The sequence below is a fragment of the Leptopilina boulardi genome, unplaced genomic scaffold (genome assembly GCF_019393585.1).
Source record: "Leptopilina boulardi isolate dan_hultmark-lab unplaced genomic scaffold, ZJU_Lbou_2.1 LbouV2_51, whole genome shotgun sequence".
In the NCBI taxonomy this organism is placed as follows: Eukaryota; Metazoa; Arthropoda; class Insecta; order Hymenoptera; family Figitidae; genus Leptopilina; species Leptopilina boulardi.
Window position 1 is genome coordinate 1,723,663 of NW_026137996.1, and position 19,983 is coordinate 1,743,645.

The 19,983-nt window shown below is 27.2% G+C and overlaps 5 protein-coding genes across 5 annotated transcripts; 2 read left to right on the forward strand and 3 right to left on the reverse strand.

Moving 5' to 3' along the window:
* Positions 1-5,622: 5,622 nt before the first annotated feature.
* LOC127289799 (larval cuticle protein A3A-like) lies at positions 5,623-6,871 on the forward strand. Its single transcript, XM_051317975.1, has 2 exons — positions 5,623-5,771; positions 6,108-6,871. The coding sequence occupies exons 1-2, from the start codon at positions 5,760-5,762 to the stop codon at positions 6,822-6,824; spliced, it is 729 nt and encodes a 242-aa protein (XP_051173932.1). The 5' UTR covers positions 5,623-5,759; the 3' UTR covers positions 6,825-6,871.
* Positions 6,872-8,928: 2,057 nt separating this feature from the next.
* Positions 8,929-10,891, reverse strand: LOC127289801 (cytochrome P450 4C1-like). The gene is made up of 7 exons (XM_051317978.1): positions 10,765-10,891; positions 10,536-10,578; positions 10,351-10,463; positions 10,197-10,265; positions 9,888-10,065; positions 9,563-9,742; positions 8,929-9,149 (listed from the first exon to the last, which is right to left on the reverse strand). Exons 3-7 carry the CDS (start codon positions 10,426-10,428, stop codon positions 8,980-8,982), a joined length of 675 nt encoding a protein of 224 aa, XP_051173935.1. The 5' UTR covers positions 10,429-10,463; positions 10,536-10,578; positions 10,765-10,891; the 3' UTR covers positions 8,929-8,979.
* On the reverse strand, positions 10,544-13,055 carry LOC127289927 (cytochrome P450 4C1-like). Its single transcript, XM_051318212.1, has 7 exons — positions 12,799-13,055; positions 12,612-12,718; positions 12,429-12,519; positions 12,150-12,335; positions 11,985-12,054; positions 11,829-11,914; positions 10,544-10,578 (listed from the first exon to the last, which is right to left on the reverse strand). The coding sequence occupies exons 1-7, from the start codon at positions 12,971-12,973 to the stop codon at positions 10,544-10,546; spliced, it is 750 nt and encodes a 249-aa protein (XP_051174169.1). The 5' UTR covers positions 12,974-13,055.
* Positions 13,056-13,330: 275 nt separating this feature from the next.
* On the forward strand, positions 13,331-18,899 carry LOC127289928 (uncharacterized). The gene is made up of 4 exons (XM_051318213.1): positions 13,331-13,600; positions 13,779-14,455; positions 18,027-18,111; positions 18,267-18,899. Exons 1-4 carry the CDS (start codon positions 13,589-13,591, stop codon positions 18,834-18,836), a joined length of 1,344 nt encoding a protein of 447 aa, XP_051174170.1. The 5' UTR covers positions 13,331-13,588; the 3' UTR covers positions 18,837-18,899.
* Positions 16,342-17,266, reverse strand: LOC127289800 (larval cuticle protein A3A-like). The gene is made up of 2 exons (XM_051317976.1): positions 17,211-17,266; positions 16,342-17,080 (listed from the first exon to the last, which is right to left on the reverse strand). The coding sequence occupies exons 1-2, from the start codon at positions 17,220-17,222 to the stop codon at positions 16,400-16,402; spliced, it is 693 nt and encodes a 230-aa protein (XP_051173933.1). The 5' UTR covers positions 17,223-17,266; the 3' UTR covers positions 16,342-16,399.
* Positions 18,900-19,983: the final 1,084 nt, after the last annotated feature.

The following is a 19,983-nucleotide window of genomic DNA, read 5'->3' on the forward strand; positions in this document are numbered from 1 at the left end:
TTGTTGTGAGGGAAGATAATCGAATTCACATTCTAAAATGACAATTATTATTAAAAATGAAAAATTACATGATATTGAACATTTTAAAAATATATTAATAATAAACAATAAAATTCAATATCGTGCATTTATTTAAACCAAATAAAATATATTTTTGAGTTAAGTAAACGTATATTTATTTTTAATAAAATAATAAAAAGTATAAATTAAAAAAATTTTTTGAAGAATTTTAAAATATGATTTTGAAAAGAAAAATTAACTAGATGAAGGCAATAAACTGTAAAAAAAAAAAAAAAATTTCCACATTTACTTTCGAAAAATAAATTTTTATTTGATTTAAAAATGAAGCAATAAATACATGTATATAGATATACTATTTTTGTGAAATCAATTATTACAATCACTAATTAAAATAATTATCATATAAAACCAGTTTAAATGTATAGAAGTTTTTTTTAAAATAATTTTAATTAAATGAAGAAAATTGTTAAATTAAAAATTATTGTCAATTTTAAAATTTCTTCAATTTCTTCATTATGACTGAGAGGATGAATGTGGACCCTTTGTATTTATATATAAACGAAAGATTAAAAATCGCGTAAAGGGTTATAATATTATTTTGGTTTCTTTTTAGTTGAAAACGCGATGGGTTTTGTTACATCATCTAAGAGTATATATCGCATTATGAGATCACGAAAAAATAAGTGGAACACTTTCGTAAATTAGGTGGGTCTGTGAAGGTATATACACGCGGGATTCGATTCTTTCTCTACATTATAAATTATCCAATATATCAATATATATATATATATGTCGCGACAAGACTCGAAACGTCAATCACCTGCTTTTTGATCGACTTTCCATAATCTTAATTTATTCACATATATGATATTTTAAACGCACATGATATAAATTCTCTCGCTCCTATCAAGATTAAAGAAAACAAAGACTTGATTTTAAAAATTATTATTATCATTATTTCAATTTTGGCGAATAAAAAATGCATTAAATTATAATTTTATATTAATTATAAATTACAGTTATAATAATATTAATTATAAAATATTTTTTTAATATATATATATATATATATATATATATAGAAAAAAATAAATAATTTTTAAAAAATTTAATTATTAAAAATAATTAACGAATTTTTTGAACATTTTCTCGCAGCTCTTGTATATATATATATATATATATATATATATCCAGGTGTAATACATAATGATGGAGATAAAGAAATAAATTATACATATACGCATGTAATGAACAAAAAAAAGATTTCAAGTAAAATTTAAAAATTCTTAAGGAGATCGTTATTTTGTTAATTGGACTGTTTTTTTTCTTTTTTTTTGCATGAAGAAAGAATTAAAACAAAAAAAAAAATAACAAAGTCCCGAATTGTTTCATATGGAATTTAACTTTCGCCTTGATCAAACGAAAGCAGTCACGGCTGTTTGGTAGCGGAGTAGTGTTACGAACTTTTTCATTGGGTGTGGATTCACCTTCAAAAACGACCCTGATCAATCCTCCGGTTCCGGATTCGAAAACATTGGACGCTGGCTATTTCAAAAACAAAAAAAAAAAAAAAATTTTTTTTTAATGTTTTTCACGAATGAACATCTGCGGGGCAAATATAACAAAATGTTTATTGCATATATATGAAGTCTCGCAAGACAGATTTTAATACGATTTTTTAAGACAATCTTTTTTTTCTTCTTATTTTCAATTTCAACGATTATTATTGCAATCCATCCTTTCCACTCTGGGGCATATATATATAAAGAGTCCTTGAAAAACGAGGATTTAACGAAGATCGAGTTTCTAACAGTCTCTTTCTTTTTCTTTCAGGAGCAATTTTTTTTTTTTACACCTACAAAAATGAAAGTTATTAAAAAAAGAAATCATTTTTATTTTCTTATCATATTAAAATTAATTTTATTACTTTTTATATACTATACAAATTAAATTTTTTTTAGGTTTTTTGAAAAAATTTTCGATTAGAAAAAATTTATTTAATTTATTTATTAAAATATTTATTATTTTTTTGTTTTAAAGAAAAAAAATTTTTTTTCGTTTAATATAATACTGTTGACAAATTATTTAATTGACTGTCAATTACCAACTATAGTTTTATAGCAATAAAATTATATTTCATTACAATTAGTAAAATGTCAAGCGACCGTGAACTTTTTAAGACACATCGCTCAGAAAAGAGAATTTACCACCTAACGAAAAATTATTAAACTCGCGAAGGACAAATTCCATTGCTTCGATTAACGAAAATGAAAGGATTTAAAAAAAAAAAAAAAAAATTATTTCACACGGAAAAACACTTGTGTTTAACTCAGAGATAAGTGCATTTTTCAATTACACCTCGAATTTATTTTGATTTTATTTCTTTTACACCTGAGAATGTTAAAATATTCATATAATTTATTTTTACTTTTTTCATATTTTATATTATTATTATTATTATTACTATTATTATTTATTCCATGTACATCTTTTAGTAAACCTTTACAATGATTTTCAAACCCTTACATATTTTATATATCTATTTATCTCTTAAAAGTATTATTTTTAAATATATTTCTTTTTTGTGTGAATTTTTTTTTTTTTTTTTTTTTTTTTTTTTTCTTAAAAACATTTCTTAAACAAAAAAATAATTGAATAATTTATATTTCTATGGGGTTAAAAAAAGAGGGAAGTGATTAAATATGAAATTTACGATACAAAGAAGATTGAAAAAAAAAAATATGAATAGAATATAGTTAAATATTTTTAGAGGCGTGTTTATATTATTCGGAATATTTAAAATGATTATTCTAGTCACGCTGTCGTTCAGTAGTAAGAGTCGCATAAAATCAGACACGACTTGAAGAAGACAAGACGTGTGGGAATTTTTGCTTTTAACGTTAACATTTCTTGGTAATTGTCATCATCTCATCCCTTTAAGTGTAAATCGTATAATTTTTTTTTTTTCATGCATTTTCATTCAGGTTTTAAATTTCCATACACATAGCTTGTATATATATATATATAGCGGAAATATCATTTGGGTGGCTATCGTAACACATCCGATCTACTGTTGGATATCTGAATATTTATCAGGAGAAATGGTCACCTTGATTTCTAGCTTTTATGTCTCGCCCATATAACCACGAAGACATTTCACAAAATGGAGAATTATCATTAAATATAAAAAAGAGAAAAATGTTTTAAATATGTATAACATTTATTTTTAAATATCAATTTATTTTTGTTTTCAATTTGATTTCGTTATATTTTCATTTTGAAATTTATTGCAATTTATATAAAATCAATTGCACAATAAAATTCGTTTTTTATTATACAATATAATTGCTTTGTTGTATTGTATGTTAAAAAAAAAGAAAGAAGTTTCTGGTACAACAATTAATTGACCATTATCTGGTACAAGTAAACTTTTTGCTCCAAGAACCAATGTACGCTTTTTTCTGGTTTAAAATCTATTGGACCATTTTTCGGTACAAAAACTAATGGAACTAGTTTATGGTCCAAGAATTAATTAACCATTTTCTGGTACAAGATTTATTAAATAAATTTTTGGTCACAGAACAAATGGACCATTTTTTTGGTACAAAAACTAGAAGATCAGTTTTTGGTCCAAGAATTAATTGACCATTATCTGGTACAAGAGCGATTATATAATTTTTTGGTCTCAGAACCAAAGTATATATTTTACTGGTCCAAGGACCATTTTTCGGTAAAAAAAAAATTAAGGGACCATTTTTTGGTACGAGAATTAATGAACCATTTTTTAGTAAATAAAATAATAGACCATTTTTTGATGCTGCAATTAATGGTTCATCATCTTGTTCAAAAATTTATTGGACCATTGTTTTGTCCCGAAACTAAAGGATCTTTTTCTGGTATAATATATATATTGGACCAGTTTTTAGTCCCGTAAACCAATGTACCTTTTTCTTGTCCAAGACCTATTGGATTATTTTTCAGTAAAAAAAAAAAACTAATGAACCAATTTTTGATCCAAGAATTAATTGACCATTATCTGGTACAAGATTTGTTGGATAACTTTTTGGTCCCAGAGCAAATGGACCATTTTCTGGTCCAGAATCTATTGGATCATTTTTTAGTAAAAAATAAATTAATGGACCATTATTTAGCATTATATCTGTTGTACTATTTATTGGTCCCAGAGAAAATGGACCATTTTCTGGTCCAGAATCTATTGGACCATTTTTTAGTAAAAAATAAATTAATGGACCATTATTTAGCATTATATCTATTGTACTATTTATTGGTCCCAGAGAAAATGGACCATTTTCTGTTCCAGAATCTATTGGACCATTTTTTAGTAAAAAATAAATTAATGGACAATTATTTAGCATTATAATTATATAATAATAATAATAATAATAATAATAATAATAATACCAATTTCTGGTCCAGAATCTATTGGACCATTTTTTAGTAAAAAATAAATTAATGGACCATTATTTATAGCATTATATCTATATTGTACTATTTATTGGTTCCAGAGAAAATGGACCATTTTCTGGTACAGAATCTATTGGACCATTTTTTAGTAAAAAATAAATTAATGGACAATTATTTAGCATTATAATTATATTATAATAATAATAATAATACCAATTTCTGGTCCAGAATCTATTGGACCATTTTTTAGTAAAAAATAAATTAATGGACCATTATTTAGCATTATATCAATATTGTACTATTTATTGGTCCCAACCATAATGGACCAATTTCTGGTCTTGAATCTATTGTACCAGTTTTTGTTCCAGAATTTATTGAACCATTTTCTGGTCCCATAACTAATGAACAATGATTTGGTCTAAGATCTCTTGAACCATTTTCTGGTTCCAGAACTAATGGACCATTTTTTGTGATCCATAATCTATTGGACCACATTTTGATATCTTGGTTCAAGATCGATTTAACCATTTATTTCTTAATTTACTTATATTCAAATAAACTTATGCATTTGAATTTTATGATTAATGATCTTTATGATATTGTCAGTTTACTGAAATTTTATTTTAGTACCTCATATATATTTTTTTTTTCAAAACTTTATTTTAAGGGATGCTTTGAGAACTGTGTTGTTTATTATGGTTCTTAAATGCAATAGGTGTTTGCTATGTTACTTGAATGCCATAAAGAAGTAACTGAGCTCTTGACGTCGACCAGTAAACCTGACTCAATGTTAATAACAGAGAACTCGTAGGCGTATTTCTTAGTTCACGCGATATTTGAACAGAAAAAAAAAATGTTTTTTATTACAAAATCTTCTTCCTTGCAAAATTTACACTCTGAATGAAGATCGACTTTTGTAAAATTTTACAAAACTTTATTCTCACATATTTCTTTCATTTTCTTACAAAGTTTTTTTTTTTTTTTTATTTGAGAATATATTTTTAATTTCTATAATAAATTAAAATTTACTATGATAAAGAGAAAGATAGATATATAATGAAAAAAAAAAAAAATGAGGCGGAGACAAAAATTGATATCTGTCCCAAATATCGATAAAATACTTTTATATATGTGTGTGATCCAGTTTCTTGCCTAATTTCTCACCTTGCGGAGAGAATCGGTCCCCCCGCAACTGGTCTTAGTATGCTTACATCACACACGCAATATAGTCTCTGCTCGAGACCTATAAAAGCCGAAAATTTCGCAGTGAACGACATCATTTGCAAGCAGCAACTGTAACTCTCAACATTACAATGGCATTCAAGGTACTATTAAAGAAGTAAAACGTGTTAAAAATAAAAATTGTGCTATTTTAACAAGTGTTTAAAGAAAATAAGTGTCGCAAGTGAAATTAGTAATTCAATTTTCCTCTCGTCAATTAGAAAACAGAAATTTTCTTTATTGAACAATTATAATAATAGTAGAATTTTTTTTTAATTGGAATTGATATTTATTTTTTTAAATTGTAAATTTAATTATAAATTTTTTCTACTACTACTATTTTCTGATTTATTATTTACTGATTAGTAAAATAATTTACATATTTGATAATTACTTATATTGAAAGGAAGAAAATAATAAATAAATAATTTTTTTTTTAGTTCGTCGTCCTCGCCGCCCTTGTGGCCGCCGCTCAAGCTGGAATTATTGCCGCGCCTCTTGGCTACGCTGCTGCCCCCGTTGCAAAATTGGCTGTAGCGCCAGCTGTGGCTGTAAAAACAGTTGACGCTGATTACGATCCCAATCCTCAATACAGTTACGCTTATGATGTACAGGATGCATTAACCGGTGATTCAAAAAGCCAACACGAAACCCGTAACGGAGACATTGTACAAGGTAGCTACTCTCTTCTTGAATCCGATGGAACAAGAAGAACCGTCGACTACACCGCTGATTCAGTTAATGGATTCAACGCTGTTGTTCACAAAGAACCCGCTGAAATTGCCGTTAAAACCGCTGTCGCCGCTCCATTGGTGAAAACTGTTGCTCCAGTTGTTAAAACTGTAGCTCCCGCCTACACTGCCGCATACGCCACCGCTCCAGTTGCTCAATACGCTGCCGCACCAGTTGCCCACTATGCTGCCGCTCCAGTTGCTCAATACGCTGCTGCCCCAGCAGTTGCTCACTACGCTGCCGCTCCAGTTGCTCAATACGCCGCTGCCCCAGCAGTTGCCCACTATGCCGCCGCTCCAGTTGCCCAATACGCCGCTGCCCCAGTTGCTCACTACGCCGCCGCTCCAGTTGCCCAATACGCCGCTGCTCCAGTTGCTCACTACGCCAAAGTTGCCAGCTACGCAGCTCCCGCCTACTATCACTAGATCATTTATTTTGTAATATATAAATAAATTCTCCTAATAATATACAATCCATTGTTTTTATTACACACTAGCAAAATTAAACGCGCGCAAGCGCGCTAAATTGAGTATTTAATTGTTTGTTATAAAAAAATTAAAAATTAATATTATCAATAATAATTTAATTTATTAGAATATTATTACATATTAAATGATAATAATGAAAATTATATGTTTACAAGCCTCGGATTATACGACTTTTTTCAAAAATACGACTTTTATCGACTTATTTTAATAAAATGCGACATTTTTTTTACATTTGAAAGAAAATGTAAATAAAATACCTTTTTTTAAGTATAAAATTTAGATCTTCTTCAGATCTTCTTCAATTCAATTATTTAATAAATTTTCAACTAAAATGATTCTTCACTAAATTAATTAATTTTAATTAATTTTAATGTAATACATCACAAATTCAATTATATCAATATTATTTTTCAATTAAAATTTTTATGAAATTTAACAATTGTTTATAATTAAAAAAAAAAAAAATATCACAATGAAATTGAATTATTTTTTAAAAATTTCAATTCAAAATAAACATTATTACCCGAAATTTTAATTCAAAATCAATTAAAAATCCAATAATTATCCAAAATTTTCAATTTAAAATGAAATACAATTCAATTATTTTCTAAAATTTTTATTCAAAATTAATTATCCAAAATTTCAATTAAAATTCAATTCTTTTCAAAGTTTTCAATTCAAAATCTTTTAAAAATCGATTATTTTCCAAATTTTGCAATTTAAAATCAAAGAAATTTTTTTTCTAATTTTCAATTCAAAATCATCTAAAATTCAATAATTCTTAAAAATTTCAATTAAAAATTAATTATTATAAAAATTTTAAATCAAAAATCAACAAAAATTTAATTATTATTCAAAATTTGAATTAAAATTCAATTTCTTTCAAAAATTTGAATTCAAAATCAACTAAAATTCAATTATTTTCAATATTTTCAATTCACAATAAACTACAATTCAATTACTTTTAAATTTTTCAATCCAAAATTAACAAAAATTTATTTATTTTCCAAAATTTCAATTGAAATTCAATTATTTTCAAAATTTTCAATTCAAAATCTTTTAAATTTCAATTATTTACCAAATTTTCAATTCAAAATCAAATAAAATACAATTATTACCCAAAATTTTAATCCAAAATCAATTAAAATTCAATAATTATCCAAAATTTAAATTAAAAATTAATTATTATCAAAATTTTGAATCAACTAAAAAGTAAATTATTGTCCAAAATTGACATTAAAATTTAATTATTTCCTAAAATTTCAATTCAAAATCAAATAAAATTTAATTATTTTCAAATTTTGCAATTCAAAATCTTTTAAAATTCAATTATTTTCCAAATTTTGCAATTTAAAATCAAAGAAATTTTTTTTTCTAATTTTCAAATCAAAATCAACTAAAATTCAATTATTCATAAAAATTTAAATTAAAAATTAATTATTATAAAAATTTTCAATCAAAAATCAACTAAAATTCAATTATTTTCCAAAATTTTAATTGAAATTCAATTATTTTCAAAATTTTCAATCCAAAATCAACCAAAAATCAATTATTTTCGAAATGTAAATTAAAATTCAATTCCTTTAATAATTTTCAATCCAAAATTGACAAAAATTCAATTATTTTCCAAAATGTCAATTGAAATTCAATTATTTTCTAAATGTAAATTAAAATTCAATTATTTTACAAATTTTCAATCCAAAATTGACAAAAATTCAATTATTTTCCAAAATTTCAATTAAAATTCAATTATTTCCCAAAAATTTTCAATTTAAAATCCAATAAAATTTCATTATTCTCAAAAATTTGAATTCAAAATTAATTGAATTTTCAATAATTTAAATTTAAAAGCATCTAAAATTTAATTATTTCTAAAATTTTCCATCGAAAAATTTTTTTTTTGAAATTTAATAATTTCAATTATAACTCTGAGGAAATTCAATTATTTTTAACTATTTTAATAATATTCTTTGAAATTTCAACTATCTGAAACCATTTTTTCAATTAAAAATGTTTTTCAAATTATTGTATTTTGTAAAATTTTATTATACAAAGTAAAATTGTTTATATCATTTTATTTTGTTTAGGTATATTATTTTACTCTTTTTTCAATTCTTAGAATAATTGGCTCAGTAGTTAAAAGCAAAAAATCCGTCGTTAATTCTATATCCTCTATTTTTGAGATTTTATCCTTTTTCACAATATATTTTCGAAGAATAGTCGCAGTAAACAATTTCAAAGACATCATGGCATATGTACGTCCTGAAAAGAAAGAATTTTTTTTTTACCAACAAATATATTAGTTTAAAATTAATATTCTAAGTCACACTGAAAAAAGGGTTTGGTATTAATAACCAAATGTTTGGTTGTTATTTAAGCAACAAAAATTTTTTTTTATTGAATCAACAAAATTTTTGTTGTCCCAATCAAACTTTAGTTAGGACAACAAAAATAATTTTTTTCTCTAATTTTGGTTGCGTGAAACAAATTTTGATTGAGACAATTAAAATTTTGTTAATTCAACAAAAAAATTTTGGTTGCCAACCAAACGTTTGGTTGTCAATACCAAACTCGTTTTTCAGTGCAAGTATAGAAAATCCAACATATTTTTAATTAATTTTTAATTGATAAGAATATTAATTAATTAATAATAATAAATAAATTTTAATTAATACCTATACAATCTCTAATTCCAAAACTAAAAGGAATAAATGAACACGGATGTCTTTTTTTCACTTCTTCAGGTAGAAATCTATCTGGATCAAATTTGAATGGATCGTGCCAAATTTTTTCATCGCGATGAAGATTAAAAATTGAAACAATCATACCACAATCTTTTGGTATTGTGTAGCCATCTGAAATTATTAAAATTAAATTAATATTATTCAAAAATTGGAAAATTATTTTAATTAATAAATAATTAATTATAATTACTACTTAATTATTATTTTTTTGGAATATATGAAATTTTTCATTAAAAAAAAAAAATTGTATATTTACCTAATGTAAAGTTTTCTAATGCCTTTCGTGATATGATTACTGCAACAGGGAAAAGTCTCATTGTTTCTTTAATTACTCTTTCTAAATATTCTAATCGTTTTAAATCGTCATAATTTATTGGATCAATTTCTGGATCATTAGTGCCGTAAATATTAAAAAGCTCCTCATAAACTTTATCCTGAAGTAATTAATAATTATAATAATCAAATAATTTTGTAAAAAAATATTATATACAATTATATTATTTAATTTTAATATAATTTATTAATTTTTTTTTTTCAATAAAAAAACGGAAAATACAATTCGTACCTGAACAATGGGATGAGATGCCAACATGAGTAAAATAAAATTTAATGTACGAGAGGTTGTATCATGACCCTATAAAAAATTATTAGAATCTAATTTTTAAAATTTCTATTTTCTTTATGTTGGAAATATAAAGAATAATTATATATATAATCACCGCAATAATAATTGTGTCCATTTGCTCCCGAATATCCTTATCAGTGAATTTATTTTCACTATTTAACAATTTTAACATTAAATTCAAAAAATTTGTCTTCTCTTCAATATTCTCTAAAATTATCAATTTTTTAATTTTTCAAAGAATTTGTTTTTAAAAAAAAAATTTTATAAAAATATATTTACCTTTATTTTCAATTTTTAATTTTTGTCTTCTTTCTTTGATTACCTAAAATAAGTTATTTATATTTTTAAATTTACAGTCAAACCTGGATAAGCGTGAGACTTTCTCCTACAGAGGTTTTTCACTTATTCATATTTAAATGTATGGTTGAAAATAATAATAATATTTTTAAGTTTTAAAAAGCATAAAAAAATTGTTTTTTAAACAGTGTAGAATGAATTTTTTTCTCACATTATCTGTAAAATTGTGATTGTACTTGATATTGTCATAGAAATCTTTTGAAAGTCGTGTCAAGTTAAATAACACAGGCACACAAAAAAAAAAAAGTCAGGTCCCAAAAAGCACAACCCCATATTCCTATGTTTTTGGGGTCGCTGAAACCGAATATGACCATGAAAAATTTTTTTGCCGACCCATTTTCCCGCAACCACCCCCTTGCACCTACTCACGGGGGTTGGAGTTTCAAATTAAAAAAAAAGTCAAGTTCGGTGTCTAATCCTACGTTTTTTGGGGCGCTGAAACCGAAAAACGCCACCAAAAACAAATTCTTTACCCCCTTAACCCCCTACAACCCTCTGGGAGGGGGTTAAAATTTTAAATTTCACAAAAAGTCAAGTTCGGTGTCTAATCCTACGTTTCTTGGGGCGCTGAAATTAAAAAACACCACCAAAAACAAATTCTTTACCCCCTTAATCCGCTAGAACCCCTGGGAGGGGGTTGGAATTTCATTTTTCACGAAAAGTCGAGTACGGTGTCTAATCCTATGTTTTTTGGGTCGCTGAAACCGAAAAACATCACCAAAAATAAAGTTTTCTAGAAAGTTACCTATGATTACACAAATACGCACCTACAAAGTCTTAAGGAAATTTATTTTTCTACACTTAGCGCCGTGAAAAATGATATTCCAACCCCCTCCCAGGGGTTCTAGCGGATTAAGGGGGTAAAGAATTTGTTTTTGGTGGTGTTTTTTAATTTCAGCGCCCCAAGAAACGTAGGATTAGACACCGAACTTGACTTTTTGTGAAATTTAAAATTTTAACCCCCTCCCAGAGGGTTGTAGGGGGTTAAGGGGGTAAAGAATTTGTTTTTGGTGGCGTTTTTCGGTTTCAGCGCCCCAAAAAACGTAGGATTAGACACCGAACTTGACTTTTTTTTTAATTTGAAACTCCAACCCCCGTGAGTAGGTGCAAGGGGGTGATTGCGGGAAAATGGGTCGGCAAAAAAATTTTTCATGGTCATATTCGGTTTCAGCGACCCCAAAAACATAGGAATATGGGGTTGTGCTTTTTGGGACCTGACTTTTTTTTTTTTTGTGTGCCTGTGTAATATATCCGAATGTAACCACACACGATTAAGTCGTTCGAGAAATGATTTCAATATTCTGTAAATTATTAAGTTCATTAATTAATTGTAAACAAATAGTCAATTTTTAAAAAATTAATTTTTTGCACCTTCCATTTGTTTCTAAATATTTTAGAATTTCTTTTCTTTCCTTTTCTATAGACATTCCAATAGTATTTTCTGTTAAACAGAAAAAAATTATTAAATAATTTAGAAAATTATAAATTATTATATTATATTGAAATAATATATTTATATTAAATTACGCTACTTACCATAAATACTGACAAAAATTGTGAATGAAATGTAGGGTAATATTTCAAATTCCGGACCATCTATTCGATCTGACAGAGTTTGTGTTAATAAAAGTGAATGTTTTTGAAGAATTGACATAAAACTTCTCAGGATTTTACTATGGAATGTCGGTTGAATTGATTTTCGTCGATCGTGCCAAATTTGATCTTAATAAAAAAAAATCAATAACAAAATTTACATTAATTTTTAGGTACATAAATGAAAAGTTAATTTTAATTTGAAAATCATTTTCAACTCACGATCAACAGTCATTAATCCATTGCCTACCCAAGGTTTGGCAAATTTATAAATATCATCTTTTTGAAGTGTTTTCGAATTAATCAGAAGGGTCTTTAAAAAAATTTAATTTTTTTTTGAAATCCACAATGGTGGAAGTATTAAGTAATTTATTTATAATTTAATAAAAAAAATATTTTCCTTACTTTTATTTGTACCGGATCTTTGATCACAATCCAAACTCTAGAACCAAGAATAAAATGAAATGTCGAGGGAAATGAATCAATAAGTCTAGCCATTCGTTTCATAAAATCTAAAATCAAATAATTAATTAATTAACTTGAAAATATTTATCTTTAATTATAATAATAAATTTTTTTATTAAAATCTCACATTTCGAATCACCGAGAAAAAGATAAGCACATCCAATTAAAGGAAATGTTTTTGGTCCTGGAATGTGACTAGTTTTTCGGTAAAGTTCTCGATTTCCAAAAAAATGGTAAATAATAAATAATAGAAAACTTGATGTTAAAACTACTATTGTTAAAATATAAAATATTGTATACATATTTTCTTTATTGTTTTTTAAAAAAAATCACGAATTTAAGTTTTAAAAAATTAGAAAAATATAATGTAAAGCATAAAGACTGTAATGCGCCAATGATACAAAGTAATTAAGCTTTTATAAATAACCTAAGCAAAACAAGTTTTTATCTGTTATTAGAAAAAAATATTTAAATTTTATGGTCTTAAAAAATTATATAAGAAATTAACTTACATAAACAATGAATTCAATATAATGTTAACAAAAACTTGTTTTTTAATTAGAATTATCTTACTTTATACTATTACTTTGATATTTATATTGGCATTTTATGAACGAAAGACGTCAAATTAATTTAATCGAATTTTCCTTATACCTAGAAGTAAAGCAAGGACATGACCTTACGTATAACATATAAGCGCATAATAGTTTAGTAACATTGATCATATAAAATATAGCCTAAGGAAATGATCTAGTTTTCTTGCCCAATTTTCCATATTTCACCTTCTAAAATGATCGCATATCATTTTCCCACTTCTTTTATTATGCATATCTAATGATCAAACTGCTACCTATAAAAACCGAAATCAAAATTTTAAACAGCATCAATTGCATTCAGCAACTCTTCTAATCAATACCATGGCATTCAAGGTAAGAAATTAAAAAAAAAAATTTCTTTTACTTGATAAATAAATATACCTAAATTCGAAGAAAGTAAAAAAAAAAATTAGACCTGATAGTCTGAAAAAAAATTATTAAACATTCAAACGATTTATTATTATAAATTATATAGTCATTGTTTTCTAATAATAAAATTTAAAAATTACAGGTTATTGTTCTCGCCGCATTTGTGGCAACCGCAAATGCTGGATTAATTGGAGGATATTATTCTTCATTGGCTGCACCAGCACCATTGGCGTATGCGAGTGCTCCAGTTGCACAGGCAGCGGTGATCACCAAAACCGTGGACTCTGAATACGATCCTCATCCCGAGTACAGTTATTCCTATGATGTTCAAGACTCATTGACCGGTGACTCAAAATCGCAACACGAAACCCGCGACGGAGATGTTGTCAAGGGAAGTTACTCTCTCGTAGAGGCTGACGGAAGCAAAAGAACTGTCGACTATGTTGCTGACCCAATCAATGGATTCAATGCTGTTGTAAAGAAGGAACCAGCAACAGTTGCCGTCGTCGCTGCTCCAGTTGTCAAACAAGTTGTGCAACCAATTGTGCCAGCCGCTGTTGTCAAAACTGTTGTACCAGCTGAAACCACCATCTCAAAATACTCCACTGGATTCACCCATCACGCTCCAGTTGTTCACTCAGTTGCTCAACAAGTCGTGCAACCAGTTGTGCAAGCCGCTGTTGTCAAAACTGTTGTACCAGCTGAAACCACCATCTCACAGTACTCCACTGGTTTCACACACAATGCTCCCGTTGCTCATACAGTCGCTGCATACTCCGCACCTGCATACTCTTATGTTGCTGCACCAGTTGCTGCTTGGTGAAGAATTTAAAAAAATAATGTAACAAATTGATAATAAATAAATCATTTCACGAAAATTACCTTTTTGTGCTTCTTTCTATTTTTACCTAAAGTTCTAATGTTGCTAAAATAGATTGATATAGCTGTTATAATGATCTGTTGGAATATTGATTTATTTCAAACTCAATCTGGATAAACATTTTCTAGCTTATACTGAATCCAGATTGTTTAAGCTAGAATTTGCTAACTGATTCGCGGGAAATTGGTACGTAAACATAGTATCAAAATAGTCCGAAAATGATCCTTATTAGTTTGAAAGAAAAGACGTATTCGAGATCTTTTTGGAATTCAATCTATCCGTAAACAAACCTAATTTATAGTTTCATTCGAGTTGTTTCAAAATTTCAATCGCAGTGAGTCCGTAATAATTCAAAATAATAATCCAACAGCTGTATATATAAGTAAGAAAAATCTATTATTCATAATATTGGTTCTGACACCTACAGATTTCAAATTAAGATTTAAAAATCTAACTAAATCCAGATTGTTTCTGATTGTGGATTTTATACATCAAATCTTTGGAATAATTTTGAATTTCGATTTTCTGATTTAAAAATAAGTGACATACAAATTTTACGAATTCCGTATAGATTAAGATGACTAGATTAATTGCAGATTAATAATTAATTTTTTAAAATTTTAACCATCAACAATATAATCAACTATAAAAATAATAAATCATCAGTAATAATTATGAGTAGATAATTTTTTGAAAAATTAAAATATAAAAAATTACCAACATAGAAATCTACCTTACCGACTAATGGTAAAACAGTTTTTTTTGAAAAATGAAAATATAAAAATTACTGACACAGAAATCTACCTTGCCGACTGATGGTAAGGTAGATTTGTGCCAGTAATTTTTTATATTTTCATTTTTCAAAAAACTGTTCTACCATTAGTCGGTAAGGTAGATTTCTATGTCGGTAATTTTTATATCTTCATTTTTTAAAAACTGTTTTACTATCAGTCGGTAAAGTAGATTTCTATGTCGGTAATTTTTATATCTTCATTTTTAAAAACCTGTTTTGCCATCAGTCGGTAACGTAGATTTCTATGTCGGTAATTTTTTATATTTTCATTTTTCAAAAAACTGTTTTACCATCAGCCGGGAAGGTAGATTTCTGTGTCGGTAGGTTTTTATATCTTCATTAAAAAAAATTTATTATCAGTCGGTAAAGTAGATTTCTCTGTCAGTAATTTTTTATATTTTCATTTTTCAAAAAAATGTTTTACCATCAGTCGGTAAGGTAGATTTTTTATGTCGCTAATTTTTATATTTTCATTTTTCAAATATTTTTACCCTAATGTGAAATAACCCTAATGATCACATAGCGCTCGCAAGTGAAATTCGATTTTGCAAACGCGCATTACAAAAGAAAAATATTTATTTATTATAATATTGATACAATTATAAGAGAGTTTTTTTATTACTTGGTAAAAAACTGCTATTTTAAGGATTAAAACTTAATTTAATACAATGAAACCCACGTATATCGGACCAGCATAATTCGTATTCCCGCTTTCAACGGATTGTTTTTCTGATTACTTGATATCGGAATGGGATTAACTTTTTATTTTGTAATAAACAGCGATAAAGAGATAAATAAATAAATATTATACAAAACAGTATCATAAGATTTGATCATACATCAATTTCATTATTTATTAATCCTCCAAGTGGGATGGAAACTTTGTTATCTTTCCAAATGTTTCGGTAATTTATAAGTTATCTACATTTAAGGATATCAATTAAGGTATTCGATAACAAAAAATAATGAGTTCGATAAAAAATAATATTATTAATAGAACTTTAGGTAAAAACAAAAAGAAGCACAAAAAGGTAATTTTCGTGAAATGATTTATTTATTATCAATTTGTTACATTATTTTTTTAAATTCTTCACCAAGCAGCAACTGGTGCAGCAACATAAGAGTATGCAGGTGCGGAGTATGCAGCGACTGTATGAGCAACGGGAGCATTGTGTGTGAAACCAGTGGAGTACTGTGAGATGGTGGTTTCAGCTGGTACAACAGTTTTGACAACAGCGGCTTGCACAACTGGTTGCACGACTTGTTGAGCAACTGAGTGAACAACTGGAGCGTGATGGGTGAATCCAGTGGAGTATTTTGAGATGGTGGTTTCAGCTGGTACAACAGTTTTGACAACAGCGGCTGGCACAATTGGTTGCACAACTTGTTTGACAACTGGAGCAGCGACGACGGCAACTGTTGCTGGTTCCTTCTTTACAACAGCATTGAATCCATTGATTGGGTCAGCAACATAGTCGACAGTTCTTTTGCTTCCGTCAGCCTCTACGAGAGAGTAACTTCCCTTGACAACATCTCCGTCGCGGGTTTCGTGTTGCGATTTTGAGTCACCGGTCAATGAGTCTTGAACATCATAGGAATAACTGTACTCGGGATGAGGATCGTATTCAGAGTCCACGGTTTTGGTGATCACCGCTGCCTGTGCAACTGGAGCACTCTCATACGCCAATGGTACTGGTGCAGCCAATGAAGAATAATATCCTCCAATTAATCCAGCATTTGCGGTTGCCACAAATGCGGCGAGAACAATAAACTGTAATTTTAAATTTTATTATTAGAAAACAATGATAATAATTTATTGTCAATGAAATAAATTTTTTTCAGTATAGTAAATTAACAAATTAAAATTTTGTTAAAAACACTCTTTAGAAGACTTAAAATACCTTGAATGCCATGTTGATTAGTTCAATTGCTGATTGCTACTGATGTCGTTTAGAGATTGAGATTCTGCTTTTATAGGAGTGAAAATCTGTAAAAATTATGAAATTTTTTTTTACTGGAATGTTTGATATTGATCGATCAAATTTTAAAATATGTGAAATGAAGTAAGAAACTAGATCAAAATATTTAAAATAGAGATCAATATTATAATGAATTATTAGGGCATGCCTAACTTCTTACTTCCGATTATATAAGCCCTTATGAATTATTTAAAAATTATAATGTAATCATACTGTTTAAATATGAATAATTTTCTCTAAAGATTTATTTATCCATATAATGATATGGATTTTATAATTTATTTTTACAATTTTCATTCTTTAAATTTTTGAACTTTATAATTAAAGTAAAGAATCGATATAAATTCATCCTTGGAAAGATATTTATTTTAAAATCATATAATTTTTTTACTATTAAGTAAATAGTACTTTTTTCGATATTTTTGTGTTTGATGGTTGAAATCATTTTTAAATGTAGTGTTAATTTATATATATATTTATATACGATTTGAAATATAGAATAGAATAAATTATATCAATGTCATTTTATATGGCATGCATGTGAATAATAGTATCTAATGGATTACATGTCTAAAGTGATAGGTATAAAGAGTTTCACAAGAAACTTCTTTATGTTAATAGTCATATTTCTCAATTTTCTTCATCCTTCGGCTTTTATGAGAATGTTTAATTTTCAAAATAATTATTTGATTTGTTTTTTATTTGATTTTTCTCCCACCATTAAAAACTATTTCTTGGGCAGTATAAAAATCGAAACTTTAGCCATAGACAGCATCAATTGCTAGTTGCATTTGGACCAATCAACTCTAAAATGGCATTCAAAGTAAGTATTTATATATACTATTCAACATTTTGATTCCGTAAATATTCCGTTTTAATTTAATTTTCTTTGTACTCCATTATTTATTTTTTACCCTATTTTTTCTTCATCATCTGTTGACAAAAAAATGTTTTTAAAAATTTTGTGTTACTTTTTAGTTCATTGCTTTCGCTGCCTTCGTGGCTGTTGCTAATGCTGGAGTCATCCATGCACCAGTGCAAGCTGTACCAGTAGTGAAGACGCTTGTTTCTTCAGTTCCTGTGGCTCATTCTTCAACAACTTTGATCAGAAAGGATCACTCTGTACCAGCAATTCATACCGAAACTGTTGTACCTGTTGTTGAAGCTGCACCTGTACTAAAAACTATTGTCCACGCTGAACCAGTACTCAAGACTGTTGTTTCTTCAGCTCCAGTTGCTCACTCTTCAACAACTGTGATCAGAAAGGATCATTCAGTTCCAGCAATTCATACTGAAACTGTTGTACCTGTTGTGGAAGCTGCACCAGTACTCAAAACTATTGTCCACGCTGAACCTGTACTCAAGACTGTTGTTTCTTCAGCTCCAGTTGCTCACTCCTCAACAACAGTGATCAGAAAAGATCATTCAGTTCCAGCAATTCATACTTTGGTACCAGTTGTACAAGCTGCACCTGTACTTAAAACTGTTTACTCTCACGCTGTACCTGTATATTCTCATGTTGCCGCTCCAGTTGCCACAGCTTGGTAAATGCGATGAAAAATTAAATATAATGTAACAACTATTGTCTCAATAAATAATTGATTTCATTAATTATTATCTTTCATTTTTTTTACCCCTTTTTTGAAAATTATGATATATATATATATATCATCATTTGTCTATTTAATAAAAAATATGCTGATGATTTTTCAATTGGTAAATTATTATTTAAATAAAGCAGCTGAATATAATGATGATTTATGATTAATTTTACAAATTTTTAACTATGTTTTAATTTATGCTTTCATATACTGATTTTAAATTTATAGTAAGAAGGTATACAAATGTTATATACATAAAAGGATATCACACAATAAGTTAATTTAATCTTAAAATCTAATTAAATAAAAATAGAGAAAATACTTCTATTTTTTATATATTTAAATTTTGAAATTAATTTATGTATTAGACAGCGATCTATAATAATTAATTTCACATATATACATAGTTATGTAAATTTTAAAATATAAAAAAAACTTAAGTGTAATTTATTTGTCAGTCCATAAACTTCCAAACAATGTGAAATTAATTGATTTTATCTTTTAAATTCTCCTTTGCACCTCATTTCTCTCTATAAACAGTAAATTATTACCTTTTTTATGAAGGAAAGTAAAAGTTACGACTTACAATGATGTGTTTGTATTGCACAATATGACAAACATCTGACAAATTATTCAAATAAAATTCTTTTTTAAGTATATATATATAATATATTATTCAGAATTCAATTATAATAATATTTATAGTATCCACGACAAAAATTGAATATCCCCCATGAATAAAGGAAATGTTCTTTCTATATTTTTAATGAGAGATCAAAATTATGATGATCAAGATAATTCTGATTATCATAATGAGAATGCTGATTAAGATGATTAAAATTATTATGATGATCCCCAGATAGCATATAAGCTTACAGCAACCTTGCGGCAAGCTTGCCGCGCAATATTGCCAACCTTGCATGGCAAGTTTGCCGCAAGCTTCGAATGTCCCACCTAACCCAAGCTTGCATGGTAAGCTTGCCGAAAGATTCCAGTGTAAGGTTACTGCAAGATTGTACAGTAAGATTATAGCAAGATTGCTCGGATTAGTGATCTAGATTAGTGATCTAGTTTAGTGATCTACTTTAGTGATC